Source organism: Corythoichthys intestinalis, chromosome 22, assembly GCF_030265065.1.
Source record: "Corythoichthys intestinalis isolate RoL2023-P3 chromosome 22, ASM3026506v1, whole genome shotgun sequence".
In the NCBI taxonomy this organism is placed as follows: Eukaryota; Metazoa; Chordata; class Actinopteri; order Syngnathiformes; family Syngnathidae; genus Corythoichthys; species Corythoichthys intestinalis.
Genome location: NC_080416.1, coordinates 27,267,261 through 27,281,202, shown reverse-complemented (window position 1 = coordinate 27,281,202; position 13,942 = coordinate 27,267,261). Strand labels below are relative to the sequence as shown.

The window sequence follows — 13,942 nt, the reverse complement described above, 5'->3', positions numbered from 1 at the left end:
GGAGTTGAAAGTCCATATTGCCCAACGACAGCCCCAAAACATCACTGCTCTAGAGGAGATCTGCATGGAGGAATAGGCCAAAATACCAGCAACAGTGTGTGAAAAGCTTGTGAAGAGTTACAGAAAACGTTTGGCCTCCGTTATTGCCAACAAAGGGTACATAACAAAGTATTGAGATGAACTTTTGGTATGGACCAAATACTTATTTTACACCATGATTTGCAAATAAATTCTTTAAAAATCAAACAATGTGATTTTCTGGTTTTTTTTCCCCACATTCTATTCTCATGGTTGAGGTTTACCCATGTTGACAATTACAGGCCTCTGTAATAATTTCAAGTGGAAGAACGTGCACAATTAGTGGTTGACTAAATACTTATTTGCCCCACTGTAACAGGTGGTGGCAATAACTAAATCACACGTGCAGCCAGTTAAAATGGATTAAGGTTGACTCAACCTCTGTCCTGTGACTTTGTGTGTACCACATTGAGCATGGAGAAAAGAAAGAAGACCAGAGAAGTGTCTAAAGACTTCAGAAGCAAAATTGTGAGGAAGCATGGGCTATCACGAGGATCCATCTCCAAAGACCTGAATGTTCCTGTGTTTATTAGGAGTGGGAACCTCTTGTTACCTACGATAAAATACGATTTGCGATACAAAGCTCACGATAACGATGATCTGACGATATGGCAATCCAAAGATTATCGATGCATTGGTCAGGAAATCATTCTAGGATAATCTACAAAAAAATAATGAACAGAAAAACAAGCTTCTGCTCTGAATTGGAATGAGTTTATCACTAATAGACGTTCAATCCGTTTGAAGTGGGAGGGTGGCAGCGAATGACGTTCATTCGCTGCCATACCTCCCACTTCAAACGGATTGAACGTCTATGGCCGTCAGTGGCAGTCAATGCCAGGCAATGAGGTAATTTTTGGCCATTTAAGGTCATTTACCTGTTGATTTTCAGTTACTTCCTGTTGATTTGGGGGTATTTTATGGGTCACTTCCTGTTTATTTTGAGTTACAGAACAGGAATTGCCCTGTGAATCACCCAAATGAATAGGCAGTGACTCAAACTCAACAGGAAGTGACCTGTAAATGAACAACAAGGGACCTGTAAATGCCCTGAAAATCGGACAGAATGACTGCGAATGCTCTGGTTTCGAATGAACGAACGTTCCCAGTCTAAATAGATTGGGCGTTGAGCACCGTCAATGGCAGCCTTAGAGTTAAATGAGACACTGTTATGGTGGAAGAATTTGGTTGCAATTTTTTTTTTTTTTTTTTTTTTTTTAAATAAAATATTGACACCTTTTTAAAACAATATCTTGATTCTTGGCAGGAGAATATCGATAACCTTTGGGGATACAAAATATCACGATATATCACCATTTTGATATTTTGTCACACCTCTACTGTCTACCGTGCGCAGTGTCATCAATAAGTGTAATAAAATGCCCATGGGACTGTGGCTAACCTCCCTAGATGTGGACCGAAAAGAAAAATTGACGAGTGATTTAAGCGAAAGATTGTGCGGACGGCGGATAAAGAACCTCGACTAACATCAAAACCAGTTCAAGCTCTCCTGCAGTCCGAGGGTACAACAGTGTCAACCCGTACTATCCGTCGGCGTCTGAATGAAAAGGGACTCTATGGGAGGATACTCGGGAAGACCCCACTTTTGACCCAGAGACATAGAAAAGCCAGGCTGGAGTTTGCCAAAACTTACCTTAGAAGGCCAAAAACGTTTTGGAAGAATGTTCTCTGGTCAGATGAGACAAAAGTAGAGCTTTTGGGGAAAAGGCATTAACATAGTGTTTACAGGAAAAAAAACGGGTCCTTCAAAGAAAAGAACACGTTCCCCACAGTCAAACATGGCGGAGGTTCCCTGATGTTTTGGGGTTGCTTTGCTTCCTCTGGTACTGGACTGCTTGACCGTGTGCGTGGCATTATGAAGTCTGAAGACTACCAACAAATTTTGCAGCATAAAGTAGGGCCCAGTGTGAGAAAGCTGGGTCTCCCTCAGAGGTCATGGGTCTTCCAGCAGGACAATGACCCAAAACATACTTCAAAAAACACTAGAAAATGGTTTGAGAGAAATCACTAGAGACTTCACTGGAGACTTCTAAAGTGGCCAGCAATGAGTCCAGAGCTGAATCCCATAGAACACCTGTGGAGAGATCTGAAAAAGACAGTTTGGAGAAGGCACCCATCAAATTTTAGAGACCTGGAGCAGTTGGCCAAAGATGAATCCAGCAGAGCATTGTTAAAAACTCATTGATGGATACCGGAAGCGGTTGTTCGCAGTTATTTTGTATATAGGTTGTGCTCTCAAGTATTAGGCTGAGGGTGCCAATACTTTTGCCTGGCCCATTTTTGAAGTTTTGTGTAAAATGATAAAGATTTTATTTTTTTCCCATTCTCTTTTGTGTTTTCTCATTGCAAGCAAAATAAATGAAGATATTACTACCAAAGCATTTGTAATTGCAATCATTTTCTGGGAGAAATTATTATTAGTATTATCTGACAGAATTGCAGGGGTACCAATACTTTTGGCCATCACTGTATCATCCATAATGGCGCACTGTACATTGGCTAGCCAATGAGTGACGAGTAACCGTTACAATCTGAGATATGCGCACGAGTGGCTAAAATACCATATTGGCCCGAATATAAGACGGCCCTCTTTTTCAAGACTCAAGTTTGAAAAAAGACTTTTTAAACACCCAATTAATTTTTCTACCGAAAATGATAACAGTACATCTGAAACAAATGATTATAACAATATATTTGAGAGAAAAGCGTGTTATTTTGCCTATTTCAAATTTTAATATCTGAACTTTTAAATATGTAAACTAAAGTGCAATCATATTCGTAAATGCATGGCTTCTGGTTTTTGAAATGTAAATAAACCAATCTATTGTGATAAAACAACAAAATTGCAATAACTGCATTACCGTCAAAGTGAAGTTTAACTGTAACTGTAGTCTTGAAACAAATCTGAATAAGGAAAAACATTGCAATGAAATAATGCAAACTGGTTAAACTTGAGAGTAGCTGTGATCTGTCATGACAGAACATCGCTTCAATGATATCTAGCGTCATAAATGGGTATAATGTCTAGACCGCGAATATAAGACGACCCCCACTTTTTCAGTCTTATTTCAATGCAAAAAACACAGTCTTATATTCGGGCCAATACGGTAGTACTAGTATTTAACCCCTTTAGACTCGCATTTTTTCTAGGGCTGTCAAAATTATCGCGTTCACGGGCGGTAATTAATTTTTTAAATTAATCACGTTAAAATATTTGACGCAATTAACGCACATGTCCCGCTCAAACAGATTAAAATGACAGCATTGTGCAATGTCCTCTTGTTACTTGTGTTTTTTGGAGTTTTGTCGCCCTCTGCTGGCACTTGAGTGCGACTGATTTTATGGGCTTCAGCACCCATGAGCATTGTGTAATTATTGACATCAACAATGGCGGGCTACTAGTTTATTTTTTTATTGAAAATTTTACAAATTTTATTCAAACGAAAACATTAAGAGGGGTTTTAATATAAAATTTCTATGACTTGTACTAACATTTATCTTTTAAGAACTACAAGTCTTTCTATCCATGGATCGCTTTAACAGAATGTTAATAATGTTAATGCCATCTTGTTGATTTATTGTTATAATAAACAAATACAGTACTTATGTACCGTATGTTGAATGTATATATCCATCTTGTGTCTTATCTTTCCATTCCAACAATAATTTACAGAAAAATATGGCATATTTTATAGATGCAATTAACTCGATTAAAAATTTTAATTGTTTGACAGCCCTAATTTTTTCTGCTGGGCGAAAAAAAAATCTTCGCTGAGTTTTATTCTACTCAAATACCAGAACAAAGCGCAATTTTTAGGTCGGCGATATTTCATGCTTTTATTGGTTATTTTTAATGTTAATGTTACATTGTTTTTAATGAGAAATGAGCACTTGCGTTTGCCTTTTTGAAGTTACGTTTTGTCTCAACTATTTTCAAAGAGCATTAAATATCAAAGAGGGCGTGCTAAACCTCATAATTTGATTTTGATGGGTAAAGTTTCGTCCAATCATCTCCCAGAAGTGGCAATAGCAACTAAATTCAGTGTATTTATTAATTTAGAGACGCAAACGCGTCATGTGGTTCAGCAGCATGCTCAAGTCTGAAAGCGTTAAAAATGTTTGCCAACAGCTACTTTGTTTGCTTCTAGGAAATGTTGACTTTAATTTAAGTTTTTCTCCACTATTACACATCGGAAAAATGAATTCTCTGTTTTTTTCACTTTATTCAACAAGATTCTTTCAGCTTGGATGCACATAAAAAGGTGCTTTCTTTCGTTTTAACTTTGATATGGTGATGTTGCGATATTTTTGCTCAAGGCTACCTTACCATAAACTGATATCCACCCATGCCTAGTCATTTACTTCCACGTTGTAAAGAACTATTATAGGCAGTCAATATCGGAAAGGGTGGGACACGACAGAGAGAGCCAGCCACGTGTGGCTCTGTGATTGCGAGCGGAAACGGGTACGTGTGTGTAGTATGGAAACTCATTGCTCATGAGACGTTCGCCACGGCGGTGTTTGTGGAGCGGCCGGCCCTCCGGGGCAAGGAGTAGCCACCGACTAAGCTGCGGGCTGGTGTGCACATGCAAATGCGTACTAAAACATTTTGTGGGATACAGAGTCACTATTCCCTGACTGTGCAGCTGCGGGTTGGAATGCAAAGAGATAATGAGTGCAATGGGAAGTGTCCATTTCCCCCTGCAGTTGAGCTCGGAGTGCCGCTGCCGCTATTTTCGAGATGGCTAGAGAAATGAATACTTGCATGGCTGGTTGAATGTACAATGCGAGTATGAATGGATGTTTTGTTTATGTAAAGACCGGTTCGCAAATTATTAGATGGAGCCCAGGCACCACTATTTTTACCCATAATTACCTACCCTATAGACAAGTTTCCTGAGCAAAACATGGGCGGCGCCATCTTTGATAATTTCTGCTCCAAACTTCAGGTTTAGACAGAGCAACATGAAGTGCTGTTGAAGTGTGTTGACAAAGTTAAAACTGCAAAATGAAACCAGAGGAACCCATAGAATCTCCCAAAATGGATTCAGCATGACGTAGATGAGACTCAGAGACTTTCAGTACTGTGCGTAAACTCCTGGAAGCGCCTATACAGTGGGGAGAACAAGTATTTGATACACTGCCGATTTTGCTGGTTTTCCCACTTGCAAAGCATGTAGAGGTCTGTAATTTGTTTCCTGTAGTCCTTGACAAGGTTTGCACACACTGCAGCAGGGATTTTGGCCCACTCCTCCATGCAGATCTTCTCCAGAGCCTTCAGGTTTCGGGGCTGCTGCCGGGCAACACGAACTTTCAGCTCCCTCCATAGATTTTCTATCGGGTTCAGATCTGGTGACTGCCTAGGCCACTCCAGGTCCTTAAGATGCTTCTTACGGAGCCACTCTTTAGTTGCCTTGGCTCTGTGCTTGTGGTCGTTGTCATGCTGGAAGACCCAGCCACGACCCATCTTCAGGGCTCTCACTGAAGGAAGGAGGTTGTCAGCCAAGATCTGGCGATACATAGCCCCATCCATCCTCCCCTCAATACGGTGCAGTCATCCTGTACCCTTGGCAGAGAAGCAGCCCCAAAAAATGATGTTTCCTCCTCCATTTTTCACGGTTGGGATGGTGTTCTTGGGGTTGTACTCATCCTTCTTTTTCCTCCAAACACGACGAGCCGAGTTTAGACCAAAAAGTTCAATTTTGGTCTCATCCGACCACATGACATTCTCCCATTGCTCCTCTGGATCATCCAGATGGTCAGTGGCAAACTTCAGACGTGTCTGGACATGCACTGGCTTCAGCAGCGGGACCTTGCGTGCGCTGTAGGATTTTAATCCATGACGGCGTAATGTGTTTCCGATGGTTTTCTTCGAGACTGTGGTTCCAGCTCTCTTTAGGTGATTGACCAGGTCCTGCCGTGTAGTTCTGGGCTGATCCCTCACCTTCCTCATGATCGGTGATGCCCCACGAGGTGAGATCTTGCATGGAGCCCCAGAACGAGGCAGATTGACCGTCAACTTGAACTTCTTCCATTTTCTAATAATCGCTCCAACAGTTGTTACCTTCTCACCAAGATGCTTGCTTATTTTCCTGTAGCCCATCCCAGCCTTGTGCAGGTCTATTATTTTATCCCTGATGTACTTACACAGCTCTTTGGTCTTGGCCATTGTGGAGAGGTTGGAGTTTGTTTGTTTGAGCATGTGAACAGGTGTCTTTTATACAGGTAACAAGTTCAAACAGGTGCAGTTACTTCCGGTAATGAGTGGAGAACAGGAGGGGTTCTTAAAAAAGAACTAAGAGCCGAAATATTTACTAGTTGGTAATGTATCAAATACTTATTTCATACAGTTAAATACAAATTTATTATTTAAAAATTATACAATGTGATTTTTTGGATTTTTGTATTAGATTCCGTCCCTCACAGTTGAAGAGAACTTATGATACAAATTACAGACCTCTACATGGCTTGCAAGTGGGAAAACCAGCAAAATCGGCAGTGTATCAAATACTTGTTCTCCCCACTGTATATGTGGTTGGAAGTGGAATGTTTTGAACAGCGTCCAGCTTCAAAGCGCCAGTGTGGATCTACCTCGCCATACGCCTTAAATTGAAACCAGCTGCAGACAATAAGCTAAGGATATGCTTTAAACCAAGGTTCTACCTAAAAGATTGTATGTTTGTTCTTATCACATCGATGATCATTCGTGGACAAAATTATAGCAACCTGTTAGCCTGTGTTGACGTGAGGTGTAGATTGATACGCCGTCACTTGAGTGACAAAAATGAAGTGAAATTGCAGGTAAAGGTTTGTAGATATTAACAAAAATAGTATGTCATTCTTTTTTATTGCAGATACTGATCGCAATAAAAGAGTTGGACAACATGATTCCATTTCTTGTTTTATTTAAAACTATTGGCATGTGCAAAACAGGTCAATAAATCACAATTTCATAAAATTATTCGAAAAATATTAACGAAGGTAGCGCATAAATCGAGCCTTCCATCATCAAAGTAGAACGCACGTCATGTCCATCGACGAACAGTAAGTGTTGTTTTGAGGCACATCAATTTCTTCCCTTCCCTAACAGCGTTTTCCACCTGTAAACAAACGAACAAAAAACCTGTAACACTTGCATTCATGCGTTTACATAATTTTGCAATCTACACGTACATATTAGCAACAGGCTAGCATTAGATAGCATGTGTTGCAGACACAGCAGAACAGTAGTTGTTGTAATTAATATTAAGCATCATCATAATTAAAATAATCATCGTAATGACAATATGCAAGACAAGTTGTTTCATGCGCAAGATTTTAGCTTTAGTATTTTTGGAGCAACAGACACATGAAAATGCAGAAATAGGAAGAACATATCTTCCATAACACCAGCGGCAACATGGCTATAAAAACACCCGGTCTTTGTGGTGGCACGGGCTTGGTTCCACATTTGCTTTCATGAACATGTTGTCCTCCCATGTCATGATCATGGCAGATCGATGCGGTATTTCCCAATTTGTCTTTTTTGAGGGATTTTGATGAGTAATGTTACTCCAGCTCCACTGTTGTTTTGGATGGAGAAAGTGTAAACAGAAGTCGCAAGCAGAAATGCGGAAGTACCTCGGAAACTTGTCTATATCTATTTTAATTCAGGTCTAGCAAAAGTCTGGAATTGTGAAGTGTCAGAACTCTTCTAAACTTCTATACATCTGTTCCTTTTGAATAGAGAGAGAAAGACCACATCCGCCGGCCCATGAACGCCTTCATGATCTTTAGCAAGCGCCACCGGGCTCTGGTCCATCAGCGACACCCCAATCAAGACAACCGAACAGTCAGCAAGATTCTGGGAGAGTGGTGGTATGCTCTGGGCCCCAACGAGAAGCAGCAGTACCACGACTTAGCCTTCCAGGTTTGTACGCAATTTAAAGCGCATAATCAAAACTAACACCCAGATATGAAAAATATACAACAAAATCTTCCGTAATCCGAACTCATTTCTACAGCGGCATAGTTTTTTTTTTTTTTACAGTTTTTTTTTTAAAATTTTTTTTATCAGTCTCATGAGAAACGTAAACATTTCCTTCTGATTCAAAGTCTGAATCACTGAAGAAAAACAAGTTGTTTGATTGTGATTGATGATTGTGCCGTATTAAGTGGGTCAAAATATCTGTGCGGCAGTGTCAACTTTGGATTTATCCACCTGCCTTTGTGCATTGCTAAGTTTAGCGGGAAAGCCAACAAGTATTCCCCACTCTGCCAACGGCTGCGGCATCTCCCGCCGGGCAAAGCCTGGGCGTCCGTCTAATACCGCCAGTCGCTCCAGGCAGGTTAGCCGGCCTGTCAGTTGTGAAAAGGTGCGGAAACTCTCACAGTTGGTTCCACAAGTAGCACTTAACTTGCACTAATAATAAGTTTTATAAGAAAAAAAATTAAAAACTGAAACGTTACGTAAGTGAACAGAACTGAACATGCAAAACCGAAACTTCTATACATCCACGTGATCCTGTATCGAGTTGTATAGGCTTTTATGTGTGCATATAACGGTCACCCTTTGATGACATCATACCAGCTAGTAAACAATGTTTAGCCACGCTGATGAATTGGCCGATTGTTTCGAGAACTCCCGCGGCGTGGGCAAGTCAAATCAGCTTTTCATCAACAAGTGTGGAAAATATTGAACCAGTGAAGGCTTGAACATGAAGCAATTGTTTAGTGCTGCAACGATTAATCGATTAACTCGAGTATTCGATTAGGAAAAAAGCATTTCAATTAAATTTTGTTGCTTCGAGTATTCGTTTAATTAAAGTGGCGTTGTAATGGTTTATTGTGAAAGTGTTTGCATTTAGTTTTATTGATTAGGGTGGATACACTGCCCTCTGGTCTGCCTCTTTTCACATGGCTGAATCCAACTGCTCCCAGTTACGACCAACGTAAGCTAAGTTTTTTTTTTTAGCTAATGTTTTTTAATGCATTCACAATTTAGTTTATAGGTATATTTAGCCATTTTTTGTGGAACATGTGTCTCAACCTTTAAGAGCATTGTAATAAAAAAAAACGTTAGCATTTTATAGCATATAAGCTAGCGGACTTTGGTAAGTGAGCCAATTGTTCTTTTGTTGTACATAAATTCTTATTTATTTTTTTTATACCATTTGAGGCTCCGGTATTTTAGTTTTTCATGTTCCTTATCCGATTTAGGGCCGCAGCTATCAAATATTTTAGTAGTCGATTAATCGATGGACTAGTTAGTTCGAATGATCGAGTAATCGGATAAGAAACATGAAAAATACCTGAGCTGAACCTCAAACGGTATTTTTTTTTTTTTTAAATGAGGATCTATGTACAACAAAACAATTGGCTAACTTACATAGGAAAAGTCCGATAACTTAAATGCTATAAAATGCTAAAGTTTTTTTTTTTTAATGCTCTTAACAAATGGTTCAGACGCATTCCCACAAAAAACGGCTAAATATACCTATAAACTAAATTGTGAATGCATTAAAAAACATTAGCTCAAAAAAAAAACTTTGCTTACGTTGGTTGTAACGGGGAGCAGTTGGATTCAGCCATGTGAAAAGAGGCAGACCAGAGGGCAGTGTATCCACCCTAATCAATAAAACTAAATGCAAACACTTTCAAAATAAACCATTACAACGCCACTTTAATTAAACGAATACTCGAAGCAACAAAATTTAATTCAAATGTTTTTTTCCTAATCGAATACTCGAGTTAATCGATTAATCGTTGCAGCACTAATCTGATTACTCGATTATTCAAACTAACTAGTTCATCTATTAATCGACTACTAAAATAATTGATAGCTGCAGCCCTACAATTGTTAGAGAATTCCAAAATTTGAAAAATATGGTCTTAATTGAACCTTTTTTCAAATTTGTAAAAAAAGAAAATAATAATAATAATCAAAATGAATATGTGTAATATGCACTCTAATATCTATAAACCTTGCTAAATCCTGATTTTCTTCTCATGGAATCTATGGATGCATGTTTTGATTTGCATCCATCAATTTTTGGGGGGAGAAAGACGATTCAAAACTCTGAATTAGTGTGAAATTCATGAAATTCTAAGTGTATAAGGGGGTAACGGAGTGTGACAGGTTATTTCTTCATACACTATATAATAGTAGAAACAATCAAAATTATGCGATTTTGGGAATGCAAAGTATTTCCCCTCCAACTACATGATGTCAGGAGTACCTTACTTTCCACGGATGTGAGAAAGGGCTGGGTGATTTGGCGTTATAAAACAGATTTCTGATTTTAATCATTTTTTTCTTTCACATTAAAAAAAACACAAAGCCTTTATTCAAACCAGGTTTCAAAATGTTGCCAAAACACTAAGGCATCATCACGCTTTGGGCTGTTTTTCTTCAGCTTAAACAAGGAGGGAATCATAAACTGTTCCAAATACCAGTGTCGGGGAAAAAAACCCTTCAGACTTCTCTGAGAAACCAAAAAAATGTCAGGACAGCTGGACTTTGTTTGGGATTATTAATAAAATGCACTTTAAATGGTGGCAGGTGTGTGCTGACTTGAGTTTGAATGTGACTTATTCATTCCGGTTTGTAATTACGTTACTGTAGCTAAGTAACTAACTGTCTCCATGTAACAGAAACTAAGTAACTTACACGTGAACCAAAGCAATGTAAGCCAAAAATGTCAGGAAAAGCGACTGCTGAATCACATTTAACAAGTTAAATGCGATTGGCTCCTTCTGAACACAGAATAAGGTATAAACATTTACACATCACATATCAGCATTTTAATTTTTGCTCCCTGTGTTGAGAAAAAAAAAGAGAGAAGAAAATCTGTCATTTTACATGCCATTTTTTTAATTGTCTAGCTTCATGTCCGTTTTATCTATTGAAAAAATGTATTTGAATGGGAGATTATGACCTTTACAGTGGTATGAAAAAGTATCTGAACCTTTTGGAATTTCTCACATTTCTGCATAAAATCACCAGCAAATGTGGTCTGATCTTTGTCAAAATCACACAGATGTAAAAGCAGTGTCTGCTTTAACTATAACCAACCAAATATTTACAGGTTTTCATATAGCATGCAAACAATGACAGAAGGGGGAAAAATAAATAAGTTAAACCCCTCTGCCTAAGGAGACTTAAAGAGCAATTGAAACCAATTTTTACCAAACAATTTAAGTCAGGTGTGGGGAAAGGATGCAAAACCATCTCTATAAGTCTGGATGTTCATCAATCGACAGTCAGAGAAGCCTACAAATGGAGAGAATTTGTCACTGTTGCTTCTCTCCCAAGGAGTGGCCATCCACCAAAGATGAGGCCAAGAGTTCAGCGCAGAATACTCAGAGGGGTAAAAAACGACTCTAGATTGTCTTCTAAAGACTTACAGAGATCACAAACACAGTCCAATACCTCCGTGCACACATCACCTATATGTAAAACAATGGCCAAGAATGGTGTTCATGGGAGGGCTCCACGGAGGAAGCCACTGCTGTCTAAAAAAAAAAATGCTCGTTAATGTTCGCAAAAAGCACTTGGACACCCCACAGAAGTTGGTAACACACATCGGCATGTGTGCAGGAAAAATGGAACAGTTCACCAACATCAAATCCTAATCCCCACCGTGACGCATGGTAGAGAGAGCATCATAATTTGGGGCTGTTTTGCTGCCTCAGGGCCTGGACAACTTGCAATCATTAATAGAAGAATGAATTCAAAAGTTCATCAGGATGTTTTGCAGGAAACCCTGAGGCCCTCTGTCAGACAGTTGAAGCTGAAAAGAGGATGGATGTTGCAACAAGACAATGATCCAAAACACAGAAGTAAATGAACTTCAGAATGGTTTCAGAAGAACAAAATACATGTTCTGGAATGGCCAAGTCAAAGTCCAGACTTAAACCCCAGTGCGATGCTGTGGCATGACCTTAAAGACAGTGTTTCATGCCAGACATCCCAGGAATCTGACTGAACTACAGTAGTTTTGTAGAGAAGAAAGGGCCAAGATTAGCCCTGATCGATGTGCCAGACTGATCTGCAGCTACAGGAAGTGTCTGGTTGAAGTTATTGCCTCCAAAGGGGCGGGGGGAGGGGTGGGGGGGGGCACTAAATATTAAATGTGATAGTTCACTTGTTTTTCCCCCTTTTGTCATTGTTAGTATAATATCCTCATTAAAATGTAAAAACTTATAAATGTTGGTTGGTTTTAGTTCAACCAGACACTGTTTTTTAATCTGTGTGATTTTGACAAAGATGAGATCACATTTGATGGGGATTTATGCAGAAATGTCAGAAATTCCAAAAGGTTCAGATACTTTTTCATACCACTGTATGTTCAATGATTATGATGACAAAATGTTAGATGTTTTATTATTTTTATTGTTTTATTATTTTGTAAATGTCACTATTTAAAAGTGTGGCTATTTTCTTGCTGTTTTTTTTTTTTTTAAAACCACATTTCTGATTAATTGAATTTTATCTTTGCAGGTGAAGGAGGCCCACTTCCGAGCCCATCCTGACTGGAAGTGGTGCAACAAGGACCGCAGGAAGTCATTGTCAGACGGGCGTGGGGGCATCAAGGACGTGCGGGAGAGGAGCATGTCAGAAACTATTGGTGGGCCAGCAGGGTCACTGTATCATTTGCAAGGGGTGGAATGAATAACATCCTTATATATACAGTACATTTTATAATTAAACACTTCCCATACACTGCTGGCCAAAAGTAATGGCACCCCTGCAATTCTGTCGAATAGTGCTCAATTTCTTCCAGAAAATGATTGCAATGACAAATTCTTTGGTAATAATATCTTCATTTATTTTGCGTGCAATGAAAAAACACAAAAGAGAATGAAAAAAAAATTACGTCATTATCATTTTACACAAAACTCCAAAAATGGGCCGGACAAAAGTATTGGCACCCTCAGCCTAGTACTTGGTAGCACAACCTTTAGACAAAATAACTGCGAACAACCGCTTCCAATATTCATCAGTGAGTTTCTTACAACACTCAGCTGGAATTTTAGACCATTCTTCTTTGGCCAACTGCTGCAGGTCTCTGAGATTAGAAGAGTGCCCTTTTCAGATCTCTCCATGGGTGTTCTATGGGATTCTCTCAAACCATTTTCCAGTGCTTTTTGAAGTGTATTTTGGGTCAATGTCCTGCTGGAAGACCCATAACCTCTGAGGGAGACCCAGCTTTCTCACACTGGGCCCTACATTATGCTGCAAAATTTGTTGGTAGTCTTCAGACTTCATAATGCCATGCACACGTTCAAGCAGTCCAGTGCCAGAGGCAGCAAAGCAACCCCAAAACATCAGGGAACCTCCGCCATGTTTGACTGGGGGAACGTGTTCTTTTCTTTGAAGGCCTCGTTTTTTTTTCATGTAAACTGTATGTTGATGCCTTTTCCCAAAAAGCTCTGGTTTTGTCTCATCTGACCAGAGAACATTCTTCCAAAACGTTTTTGGCTTTCTCAGGTTTTGGCAAACTCCAGCTTGGCTTTTGTATGTCTCTGGGTCAGAAGTGGGGTCTTCCTGGGTATCCTACCATAGAGTCCCTTTTCATTCAGACGCTGACTTATTGTACGGGTTGACACTATTGTACCCTCGGACTGCAGGACAACTTGATTTGTTTGGATGATAGTCGAAGTTCTTTTTCCATTATCCGCACAATCTTTCGTTGAAATCTCTCGTCATTTTTTCTTTTCCCTCCACATCTAGGGAGGTTAGCCCAGGTGCCGTAGGCTTGACACTTATTGATGACACTGCGCACGGTAGACACAGGAACATTCAGGTCTTTGGAGATGGACTTGTAGCCTTGAGATTGCCCACGCTTCCTCAAAATTTTGC

At 39.5% G+C, this 13,942-nt stretch overlaps 1 protein-coding gene across 2 annotated transcripts in view; it reads left to right on the top strand.

Annotated features, from left to right (window-relative positions):
• The window catches only part of cica (capicua transcriptional repressor a), a 112,552-nt gene that overhangs the window by 58,362 nt on the left and 40,248 nt on the right, over window positions 1–13,942 (top strand). For both annotated transcript variants that reach the window (XM_057827348.1, XM_057827349.1), the window contains exons 7-8: window positions 7,826–8,008; window positions 12,581–12,707. In XM_057827348.1, the coding sequence (XP_057683331.1) occupies window positions 7,826–8,008; window positions 12,581–12,707 (310 nt within the window). The remainder of the gene's footprint in view (window positions 1–7,825; window positions 8,009–12,580; window positions 12,708–13,942) is intronic.